Consider the following 12,500-nt stretch of genomic DNA (forward strand, 5'->3'; position numbering starts at 1 on the left):
GAAATAATTATAAAACGGCAACAGATAATCACAATCTAAATTCAATCTTCTACACTCCTCCCCTCCACACCCCCTCCCACCGCCCCCAACCTCCCTCCGCCACCCGCCTCCTCCTCCCTCCCCCCCCCCACTTGTGTGCTGTACAGTCATAGACTATACATAATCACACACTAAACACAACCTTCCATTCCCATACGTCAACCGTACACATACATAGAATATATACAACATATATTCACAACCTGAGTACACACATCAGTTCAACCCATTATATATCAAATTCGTTTCATATGTCGCCACCCAGCCAATCGCTGATGCCACTGCATAACGGTGTATCATAATCACCATCACCACCCCCCACAACAGAAAAGGCTCTTGGCAGCAAAAAAAAAAAAAAAAAAAAAAGGTTCCAGGGTTTCATAATACTCATCTCTCAGTCAATTCCAGGGGTAGGGTGGGGTTAGCCCACGTTTTCTCGTAATCTCACGGTTTATCCCAATTTAAAATAAATTGTGGGGGAATGTGAGAAAGTATGGTCGTTCCACGTTTTCTCTCAATTGCAAGTGAGTGAGAAAGTGTGGGAAGTATAAAAAATAGATGTCAGTTTCAGTGTCATAATTGTTGATGTCTTCGCTAACGCCACTGTCATTTTCATGATCGTGGTTGTCGTCGTCCACCTTTTTTCTCTTTTCCTTTTCTCTCTCACTCAGTTTTCTCTAAGATTTGTTTTGGCAAAAGACGGACACCAAACCCGATGACAAAGGAAATGTTTTTAATTAACAAAATAAAAATAAAATAAATAAACAAGGGGAACTTCCCACGCTTTATCGCATTGTGAGAAAACGTAGGAGGGGAACGACCACACTTTCTCGCAATGAGAGGGGAACGACCACACTTTCTCGCAATGAGAGGGGAACGACCACACTTTCTCGCAATCAGAGGGGAACGACCACACTTTCTCGCAATGAGAGGGGAACGACCACACTTTCTCGCAATCAGAGGGGAACGACCACACTTTCTCGCAATCTCACGATTTCCCTAAAAGTGAGAGAATTCGTGGGAATTGCGAGAAATAGCGAGCTAACAAATGTTTATTCCTTGTCTTCCTTTTCACACTGGCTCCGACTTTGACCCCCTCCTCTCACATCCCTTTCCCCCTCCCCCTTCCCTCCCTCCCCCTTTCAGATTCCTCCTCCTCATCCATTCCTACAACAGATGCACCACCCCACTATCTCTCTCTCTCTCTCCTTTTCATTCCTCACCCTCTTCCCCCTCCCTGCCCATCCACTATTCTGCACTTAAGTGACCAACCTTGTGATTTTGTTTATTTTTAACTGGAGTCACACACACACATGTCACATCCACTTAATCCTAGGCCACTGGTTAAGGTGCTCAGGCACCAACGTCAACCACGTTCACACATGCATGCACACACCATGGTGCAGACACTATCCCATAGACTCACACATATTTACACCTTTTTCTTTAAGTGGATTCTCTCTCTCTCTCTCTCTCTCTCTCCACCCCCGATACATATACATATGTCTACGCCTTCTTTTCTGTAAGTAGGTAAGTAGAATAACTAACCCTACTTCTGAATGTATAATAAATCATTCTTTCTATCACTGAGATAATGCTGTACAGATGGATTAGTTTCAGTCTTCCTTCAAAACAGGCTGCCTTTACTGAGTTCAATTGTCTGTTCATTTACTGGTACTGGTGGAATATCCCCTTTGCACAACATTGATGTACGAGTTTCTGAGTTTCTGTTAGTAGTTTCGTAGGTTTTCAGAAAAATGTTCCTCCTTTAAGCTGTGGACTCCTGGTTCAGCTCTTGCTCTAACTGTTTCGCTGCATCACCTGTACACACAGAAACTGACATGAGGACCATGACACGTGCGCCATGATGGGATGGGGTGGGGGTGAATGGTTGTGGGCGGTACTGAGCTGACAGTAAGCTCTGAAGTCTTTTTCCTTGTCCTCGCTGATGCATCCCGTGTACTGTTTAATCAAACTTCTGGGCACAGAATGGCTCTTATCTCAGAGTAAAACCTCACTGATTTCCATTAGATGAGGCAAAAACTACGTCAACTGTTGCCCATAGAATTATCTCGGTCACTGCACTGTCAGTATGAACCACGAGTTCCGCCTTGCCAACAGCGGCGACCATCAGCAGACCGCGGCACACAACGCTGCGCTTGCTTTCTGACATTTGTTATGCATTGGAGCCATACACAGCCACTCAGCCTGAACACAGACACTAATATCTCATGTTGGAATCCTAGTGTCTATGGCCTGAAACGCATTGTGTCGCCAGTCCCCGCCCCAGGAAACACCCACACGCAGTCTGGATGAGTGACAGTCAACACAATGCTCACTGGCCTGCTCAGTTTGTATCGCGTCGCGTGAATGTGAGTCGCTGTGCGCGATCTCTGTGAAACTGAACAGTCAGTTCCGCTTTTTGTCATGCCTGCCGCGTTGGTTTGAAAGTGACCAGTATGTGTCAGAGAAAAAAGACCCCCCAACCCCCACCCCACCCCCTCACATTCCCCTTCTTACCAGCGGACACGCCCAGTTCAGGAAGCCAGCAAGGCTCTGCAGCTGCACCTTTGATGGCCTCCGTTTTGCTGAAAACGATTTCAGTTTAACATACAGTTTGTTTTGTTTATCCTTCCATAAAGACAGTGTACACTCCACAGTATCATTGTCAACACTGAGAAATATCACAGTGTACACTCCACAGTACCATTGTCAACACTGAGAAATATCACAGTGTACACTCCACAGTATCATTGTCAACACTGAGAAATATCACAGTGTACACTCCACAGTATCATTGTCAACACTGAGAAATATCACAGTGCACACTCCACAGTATCAGTGTCAACACTGAGAAATACCACAGTGTACACTCCACAGTATCATTGACTGATTGATTGATTGATGTGGATACTTCTATAGCGCCTATCCTCGGTCAGAGACCAAGCTCTAAGCGCTTTACATACACGGGGACATTTGCACCACAGGCTGCCTACCTGGGTAGAGCCGACTGACGGCTGCCACTGGGCGCTCATCATTCGTTTCCTGTGTCATTCAATCAGATTTCAGACGCACACACATACACACTCAGACAGACATGTAACATTTTACGTGTACGACCGTTTGTTTGTTTTTTATTTACCCCGCCATGTAGGCAGCCATGCTCCGTTTTCGGGGGTGTGCATGCTGGGTATATTCTTGTTTCCATTTCCCACCGAACGCTGACATGGATTACAGGATCTTTAACGTGCGTATTTGATCTTCTGCGTGCGCATACACACGATGGGGGTTCAGGCACTAGCAGGTCTGCACATATGTTGACCTGGGAGATCGGAAAAATCTCCACCCTTTACCCACCAGGTGCACCGAGATTCGAACCCAGCACCCTCAGATTGAAAGTCCAGCGCTTTAACCATTCGGCTATTGCACCCGTCATTGTCAACACTAAGAAATATCACAGTGTACAGTCCACAGTATCATTGTCAACACTGAGAAATATCACAGTGTACACTCCACAGTATCATTGTCAACACTGAGAAATATCACAGTGTACACTCCACAGTATCATTGTCAACACTGAGAAATATCACAGTGTACACTCCACAGTATCATTGTCAACACTGAGAAATATCACAGTGTACACTCCACAGTACCATTGTCAACACTGAGAAATATCAGTGTACACTCCACAGTATCATTGTCAACACTGAGAAATATCACAGTGTACACTCCACAGTATCATTGTCAACACTGAGAAATATCACAGTGTACACTCCACAGTATCATTGTTAACACTGGGAAATATCACAGTGCACACTCCGCAGTATCATTATCAACACTGAGAAATATCACAGTGTACACTCCACAGTATCATTGTCAACACTGAGAAATATCACAGTGTACACTCCACAGTATCATTGTCAACACTGAGAAATATCACAGTGTACACTCCACAGTATCATTGTCAACACTGAGAAATATCACAGTGTACACTCCACAGTATCATTGTCAACACTGGGAAATCTCATATGCTACGTAGGACTGACCTACTTTTTTTCCCAAGCAATGATGCGCTTGATTGCATTCCTCATAAGTCTTAGCGGTTAACAGAAAATCCTCAATATAGCTGATGACTCCTTTGTACCCTTTCCGATGCATCATACCGTCTTGTGGCATTAGAATGACAGACGGCTGAAATGTGACGGCCTGCATGCCGAGCCAAACTGCAGTCTTGCATCAAAATGTATCATTATCATCCACATCAAAACGCTACGCCAACCATTGTCACTTTGTAGTCATCAGGTTGCACGGGCACAGATCGACCTGCTGATTTGGTATCGGAGCTATCCTGGTTTCAACATGCAGCATGCATCCTCTATGGCTTAGTGGTGCACTGAGTGGGTGTCTGCACACTCCTTCATGGCCACAGGTAATTTTCTGATATGAATAATGCTGACTGACCTGTCCTCTTCTGGAATGGTCCACCAGGGACTGACAAGTCAGTGTAGTTGTTTTGGAAATGATGAAAAAACATTTGCTTCATCTACTCCCACAGTTCTATCTCCTCAAGGATTTTTTGGGAGGTGAGAGCCAGAGATGATTTACGACTTTGGGCATAAACATGCTACAGCTGACTACCTTCATTTGTTAATTCTAAAACCATTACTTAATGCGAGTTTGCAACAGCAACAACAAAAATCCCTCGACTTATCAGTTCAAGTTCCCATTGTTTAGACAATATGGGTTGGTGCAGCCCCCTAAATTCACAAGAAAGTGGTTTTTTGCTTCGTATGGACTTGTGAGATGGAAAAAAAGGAGGAACCCTGTTCCGCTTGACCAGCTGGTTGTTGCCTGAACTATTCCCGTTTTGCTCTGGGCTGAAGGTGGTGGTGGTGGTGGTCACACTGAGGGTGGGCCTGTAGGCAAAGCACACACACACACACACACACACACACACACAGTTGTACGTGGGGCACCAAATGAACTGCAGGCAGCAGATCAAAATCAGCTTTGTTCACCCCTTGAACTGTTACAAACTCTGTCATCAACGGCAGCTTCACCTCACGTGGTGCTTTCCAGTAAAACCTCAGGGTCAAGGTCCGGTCTACACGTAGCTCTCAGTTCAGTTTGAAGTTCAAGGAGGTGTCAAGTAGTCCATATACGCTACACCACATCTACTGTCGGTAGAAGATAAAAGACCAGATGCCTGACTTTTGCATAATCCCAACGCGCTGATTAAACCTTGAGAGCCTACTCCAGGTTTGTGTAAAACAATAACCAATAACATGAAAAGAAATACAGAAAAAAGTCAAAATGAATAACTTACAATACATAAAGATAAAGGAAAGCGAAAGATACCTAAAAGGTGAATGATGATGAAATATTGTTAACACCCACCCACTCCCTCTCGAGAATGTTCTTCTCCCTCCTTCATTCTGTATCCCATGCGTGGCCCCGTTCTCTCTCTGTGTGTGTGTGTGTGTGTGTGTGTGTCTGTCTGTCTGTCTGTCTGTCTCGGTCGCTCGCTCGCTCACTCGCTCACATGTTTGCGCGCTCTCTCTCTCTCCCTCTCTCGCGCGCTCTCTCTCTCTCGCACGCTCTCTCTCCCTCTCTCGCAAGCTCTCTCTCTCTCTCTCTCTCTCTCTCTCTCTCTCTCTCTGTGCCCCCTCTCTTTCTTTCACCATCACGTTCTTCCCCCTCCCCATCCATCCCCTCTTTTGCACAAATTGACCAACATTGTGACTGAACGCGAGCTACACACTTGTGCAACCACCACATTAAACATACAAGTGCGCAAGTTGAAACACATTCAGCAAAGGAATCATGACATCGTAACTGATCGTAGCTTAAATGGTTCGGGAATGTCAGCTGACAAGTTTCTTACAACGCTTTCTTTATCGAATGCCATCAGCAAACTTACCCGGAACTGATTTGGAAATACATGGTACTTTAGCAGAGTGTGTACTGTTCTCTTAATTTACTGAAATCAGGACCACATCAAATGAAAAGTATCCTCTTCGGCCCCATCTTTGCACAGAAGAAATCTAAATCTACATCAGCATGACTGTCCTATTCACAATAGCGATTTTGAGTGTTTTCTGTTATGTGTAATTTTAATCTTGCCATTGTTCGTTTTAAATGACGTTTTGTCAAAGCTCATTTGCAAATACGTTTTCACTTCATGCATGGTACAAAATGTTCTGTACATTCCAAATCGGTCGCTGTTTTTATGTTAGAATTCCGTTTCTAAAACAAAATTCACCCGTCTTTAAAAGCCATGGATACACACACACACACACACACACACACACACACACACACACACACACACACACACACACACATATATATATATATATATATTAATTTTCTGAACACCTTGATTCACCCAAGTGGTATAACTTCCAGAGAATGTTTGACTCCCAGTTTCTTTTACCAACTTCATCTAAATCCAAAAACATTTTATAGGCAGTCAACATAGCAGTCTACGACTATCCATTCAGAGAGACAGACAGACAGTTAAATATACAGACAGACAACAAGAGACACGGAAATAGACACAACAGAGAGACAGGTACAGGGGGAAAATACAGAGAGAAAGTACATGAGTATGTGTGTGTGTGTGTGTGCGCGCGCGCATGTACGTATGTGTGAGTGTGCGCGCATACACCCCTAACCTGTGTGCATGTGTGATATTAAAAACAAACCACTACGTTACCGCCAGTGGTGACGATTTCTTTCTCACTTTCAAACAACAAAGTCTAATCGTTGTCTTTTCTCTCTCTTCCAGAAAAAGTCCCAATGTACACTGGTCGTTGGAAACCGACTGAAAGTAGCTCCACCGGCAGAGGAAGTAACAAGCGTATTGCCATTAACAACAACAAGAAAGACTGTTTCTCCACTGATCCCAGAAAGGGAGAACAGGAAGATCCATTCTGGCAAGTGGACTTGGAGAAGCCAATCACTATACAGCTGATTACGCTCTATGCCTGTTCCAGTTGTAAGTTGTTGTTTTGTTTCGTTGTTGTTTTGTGTGTTTTTACTAAATCTCTTGAACGGGAGGGTAGGTAGAATTGGAATTTATTTCATTAAGGCCAAAGCCCCATATAAAGGGGCTATATATATATATATATAGAGAGAGAGAGAGAGAGAGAGAGAGAGAGAGAGAGTAGGTGGAAGGAAGGGTGAGAGGGTGGTGCGCACTGCATGGCTGGCTGGATGATCTGGTGAACTGGTGGGTTGATGTTGTTCTGTGTGTCAGTGTTTGTTTACTTATTTGTTTGTTTGCTTTCCTCTCTATTTTTCTTTTTCTTTTTTTTCTTTTTATCGGATCAGTGTCATTGCACTGTGGTGTCCATTTAGAAAACACCGTGACTCTGTGTGTGTGTGTGTGCGTGCGTGCGTACGTGTGTGTGTGTGTGTGTGTGTGTGTGTGTGTGTGTGTGTGTGTGTGTGTGTGTGTGTGTGTGTGTGTGTGCCCGCGAGCATGAAAGAACAGAACAGTTAGAGTAAAATAGAACCAAAGAAAACAAAATAAAATGAAGTGAAATAAACAAAACAGAATAGAACAAAATAGAAAAGAACGAAACTCTTTCCTCGCGCTCGTCTCAGTGCGTGTGTCTGTGTATGCCTATCTGTGTCTGTGTGTGTGTATATCTGTCTCTCTGTCCGTCCGTCTATCTATCTGTGTGTGAGACAGTGTGTGTGTGTGTGTGTGTGTGTGTGTGTGTGTGTGTGTGTGTGTGTGCGTGCGTGCGCGATTGCTTGCATGCTAACGTTGAACATGTATACCAATCCCGTTCTTGGATTTTCTTTTGCAGACTGGTATGAACTCAGAAATGTGAGTGTGTACATTGATGAGCAGTTCGTGGGTCAGGTCAGTCAAGACTTTATGACACTGGTCATCAACATCACGACAGGGCTGCCCATGACCGGCCAGAGGGTCAAACTCACCAAGCCCGGAGGTCCGCACCAGGTCTTGAGCGTCGCCGAGGTGGAGATCTATGGTGAGTCACGTGCCCTGTGACAATGACAACAACGATGACGACGGCAATGACGACGATGATGATGATGATGGTGGTGGTGGTGGTGGTAGTACTTTGTAGTCATGGTAGTGTGGGTGAAGGTGATAATGATGATTTGTATTTGTATTTCTTTTTATCACAACAAATTTCTCTGTGTGAAATTCGGGCTGCTCTCCCCAAGGAGAGCGCGTCGCTACACTACAGCGCCACCCATTTTTTTTTGTATTTTTTCCTGCGTGCAGTTTTATTTGTTTTTCCTATCGAAGTGGATTTTTCTACAGAATTTTGCCAGGAACAACCCTTTTGTTGCCATGGGTTCTTTTACGTGCGCTAAGTGCATGCTAAACACGGGACCTCGGTTTATCGTCTCATCCGAATGACTAGCGTCCAGACCACCACTCAAGGTCTAGTGGAGGGGGAGAAAATATCTGCGGCTGAATAGTGATTCGAACCAGCGCGCTCAGATTCTCTCGCTTCCTAGGCGGACGCGTTACCTCTAGGCCATCACTCCACTATATGATGATAAAAGTGATAGTGGTGGTGGTGGTAGTGGTATTTTGTGGGGGAGGTAATAATGAGGAGAAGGAGATGGAGGGTGGAGGAGATGATGATGGTGGTGGTGGTAGTGATGGTGGCTGTGGTGGAGGCAAACCTCATGACATATGCTACACCCGAATTTAACAACCTCAAGCAATGGTCAGTTTTCGCCTCACCTCACCTTTACCCAAACCATTCACAAAAGGAGACAACAACAACAATAACAGCAACAACAACAAAAGCTGATGTATGGGCAGATCAATAAATAACCAGCTGACATGAACGACAGCACTGCTGCTGTGCATGTCACGACAAAGATGAAACGTCTACTACTACTATTCCTGCTGCTTCTGCTGCTACTGCAGAAACTACGACTTCTACTTCCAACACTGCTGCTGCCATCACCACCACCACCACCACTACCACTACCACCACCACCACCACTACCACTACTACTACTACTACTGCTGCTGCTGCTGCTGCTGCTGCTGCTGTTGCTGACGCTATCAATGCAAGTTCTTTCTACAGCACCACACTGTGACGATGACGATAATGGTGTAACATCACATATGGGTTTGGATGAAAAAGAAGGGAAAGTGGAAATAAGACCCCCATCTCTGTGCCTGTGTGTATGTGCGCGCGCGCATACATGTGTGTGTATGTGTTCCCCCTCCCTCTCTGTCTCTCTCTGACGGCCTGATTCTATCTTTCGTGTCTATACGCATGAAGGAGATCAAATACGTTAATGATCATGTAATCCATATCAGCGTTCAGTGGCGTATGGAAACAAGAACACATCCAGCATGTAAAACCCCCAAAACTTTGTGAACTTTCAACGAACTCTTGTGCATGTTTTTCGTATATCAGTGATGTTGACTGCTCTACGTAGTATTCACCCGTGAAAGAACATACTTCCTTCAAAATGTGAATCGTTCCGTGGCTAGTGACAGTCCAGTGTGTAGATATTGTGGTTATTGAGCTTGAGACAGTGCACTGTGCACACATTGAGCTAGAGACAGTGTACTGTGCACACATTGAGCTAGAGACAGTGCACTGTGCACACATTGAGCTAGAGACAGTGTACTGTGCACACATTGAGCTATAGACAGTGCACTGTACACACACTGAGCTAGAGACAGTGCACTGTACACACACTGAGCTAGAGACAGTGCACTGTGCACACAATGAACTACAGACAGTGTAGTTTGCACACATTGAGCTTGAGACAGTGTACTGTGCACAATGAACTAGAGACAGTGTACTGTGCACACATTCAAATAGAGACAGTGTACTGTACACACATTGAGCTAGAGACAGTGTACTGTGCACACATTGAGCTAGAGACAGTGCACTGTGCATACATTGAGCTAGAGACAGTGTACTGTACACACACTGAGCTAGAGACAGTGTACTGTGCACACAATGAACTAGAGACAGTGCACTGTGCACACATTGAGCTAGAGACAGTGCACTGTGCACACAATGAACTACAGACAGTGCAGTTTGCACACATTGAGCTTGAGACAGTGTACTGTGCACAATGAACTAGAGACAGTGTACTGTGCACACATTCAAATAGAGACAGTGTACTGTGCACATATTGAGCTAGAGACAGTGCACTGTGCACACACTGAGCTAGAGACAGTGTACTGTGCACACATTGAGCTAGAGACAGTGCACTGTGCACACATTGAGCTAGAGACAGTGCACTGTGCACACACTGAGCTAGAGACAGTGTATTGGTCACAGTGAGCTAGAGACAGTGTACTGTGCACACACTGGGCTAGAGACAGTGCACTGTGCACAGATTGAGCGATAGACAGTGCACTGTGCATACATTGAGCTAGAGACAGTGCACTGTGCACACACTGAGCTAGAGACAGTGTACTGTGCACACATTGAGCTAGAGACAGTGCACTGTGCACACATTGAGCTAGAGACAGTGTACAATGCACACATTGAGATAGAGACAGTGCACTGTGCACACATTGAGCCAGAGACAGTGCACTGTGCAAACACTGTTTTACACACTGACACGTCAGACAGACGCCAAAATGTGAAAAGGAAACACATGTTGAAGGCCCACAAACTGATGCTTTGAAAAGTATAGCTCTCTCACGTCAGTCATCCGTTTCTTGTGCGAAACACGGTATCAACAGTAAGTAAAATCAGCTCTGTGGATCACATGACATGGAATGAGAATCATCATCAGCAAATGACTGGTGATGGTGTGGCGCTGTCTGCATGTCGAATGTTGCTGGATACACAAAGAAAAATGAATAATTTCTGGCACCAACCAACTCCCTCCCCCACCCTAAAACAATTTATAGTAATTGATTATTTTTTTAAGGGGGCGGGGGGTGGGAGGGGGGGGAAGACTTACCCCTGTGGGACTCAGTATTTCAGATGTGCAGGTTTAGACTGAGTTTCTCAGGAACGAAAAAATAGTTACAGAATGATTCTAACTATACGTTCTGTGTGTACACTTGTGGGCTTTTGTATTTTTGAAAACGCACGTGTGTGTGTGTGTGTGTGTGTGTGTGTGTGTGTGTGTGTGTGTGTGTGCGTGTGTGTGTGTGTGTGTGTGAAATAACAACTATGGCTTTTGATGAAACAGTCCTGTTAATTCTGATGAATAATTTCCTGTGAATGTTTTCACAATTAACTTGAGAGAAAGAGAGGAAAAAAAGATCAGAATAAATGTTGAAACGTTCTTTATATATCTTTGTGAAGCAATGCTTGCGAATTCTGTGGTCTATGACGAGCGTTTCATGCAACCTGCAGTGATCTCGCATACCCTTCAGTAATGACAGCAATGATGTTCAGTAGGAATTGCCCGTGGACACACACAGGTGGGAGGGAACTGTTTTCTTGGCTATGGTGTGAAAGCAAAGGACTGTCAAGGCTTGGTGAACACAAGATGATGTACTGTCAGATGAGAACCCAGTTTCAGTCAGATCATATGCAGAAAAGACACTGGTGGTGTGCTTCAGTCACACAACACACACACACACACACACACACACACACACACACACACACACACACATATATATATATATATATATATATATATATATATATATATATATATATATATATATATATACGTACATACCTGACCTTTCAGACTGGTGGAAGTAGGCCTACTCTTGTTTGCGTTGCTGCTATCGTTGTTCTTTATTGTTTTTGTTTTTCTTATATTTCTTCTTCTTGTTCTTAATACTGTTGCCGCTGTTACTGTTTTCTTGTCATTTTCAACATTGAAGTCGTTCTCCTTTCGTCATCATCGACCTCATTATTCTTCATAGTTTTCCTTTATCTTGGACCATGCTTTGTTTATTTTGCAGTGATATGTTGTTCTTGGGCAGGGTCACACTTTGTCTTACCATCATTGTTCAGCATCATCACTGACGTAGTTATCGTTACCCTCAACATCTCTCTCTCTCCCGCGGGTGTGTGTGTGTGCGTGCGTGTGCGTGTGTGTGTGTGTGTGTGTGTGTGTGTGTGTGTGTGTGTGTGTGTGTGTGTGTTAATGTATGAAGAAGAGGTTGGTAGGAAGAGACAGTTTGCACTTGTAAGTAAATTGCTGATTAGGGAGATATATTTCCACCACCACCACCACCACCACCACCACCCTCCGATTACCTTCACAGTCCATACTCCTGCTCTCTCTCTCTCTCTCTCTCTCTCTCTCTCTCTCTCTCTCTCTCTCTCTCCATTCCTTCATTATTTTGCAATGACCTTAGACTTTTTGAGTAACAAGTATGAATGTTCATGACATTCCTTTGAACGACACTGAATTGTTTGCAGAATGTCAGAATGGATACTACGGCGAAGGCTGTCAAGAGCATTGCGGTTCAGGATGTCGGTATGGATGGTGTGACAAGACCAACGGAC

General features: G+C 44.5%; 1 protein-coding gene across 1 annotated transcript in view; it reads left to right on the top strand.

Annotated features, from left to right (window-relative positions):
• Nucleotides 1–12,500, top strand: part of LOC143284711 (uncharacterized) — a 67,670-nt gene that overhangs the window by 7,493 nt on the left and 47,677 nt on the right. The window contains exons 2-4 of the mRNA XM_076591646.1: nt 6,830–7,039; nt 7,860–8,045; nt 12,414–12,500. The exon at nt 12,414–12,500 is cut by the window's right edge and continues 42 nt beyond it. Coding sequence (XP_076447761.1) covers nt 6,830–7,039; nt 7,860–8,045; nt 12,414–12,500 — 483 coding nt within the window. The remainder of the gene's footprint in view (nt 1–6,829; nt 7,040–7,859; nt 8,046–12,413) is intronic.

Source organism: Babylonia areolata, chromosome 8 (genome assembly GCF_041734735.1).
Source record: "Babylonia areolata isolate BAREFJ2019XMU chromosome 8, ASM4173473v1, whole genome shotgun sequence".
Taxonomy (NCBI): Eukaryota; Metazoa; Mollusca; class Gastropoda; order Neogastropoda; family Buccinidae; genus Babylonia; species Babylonia areolata.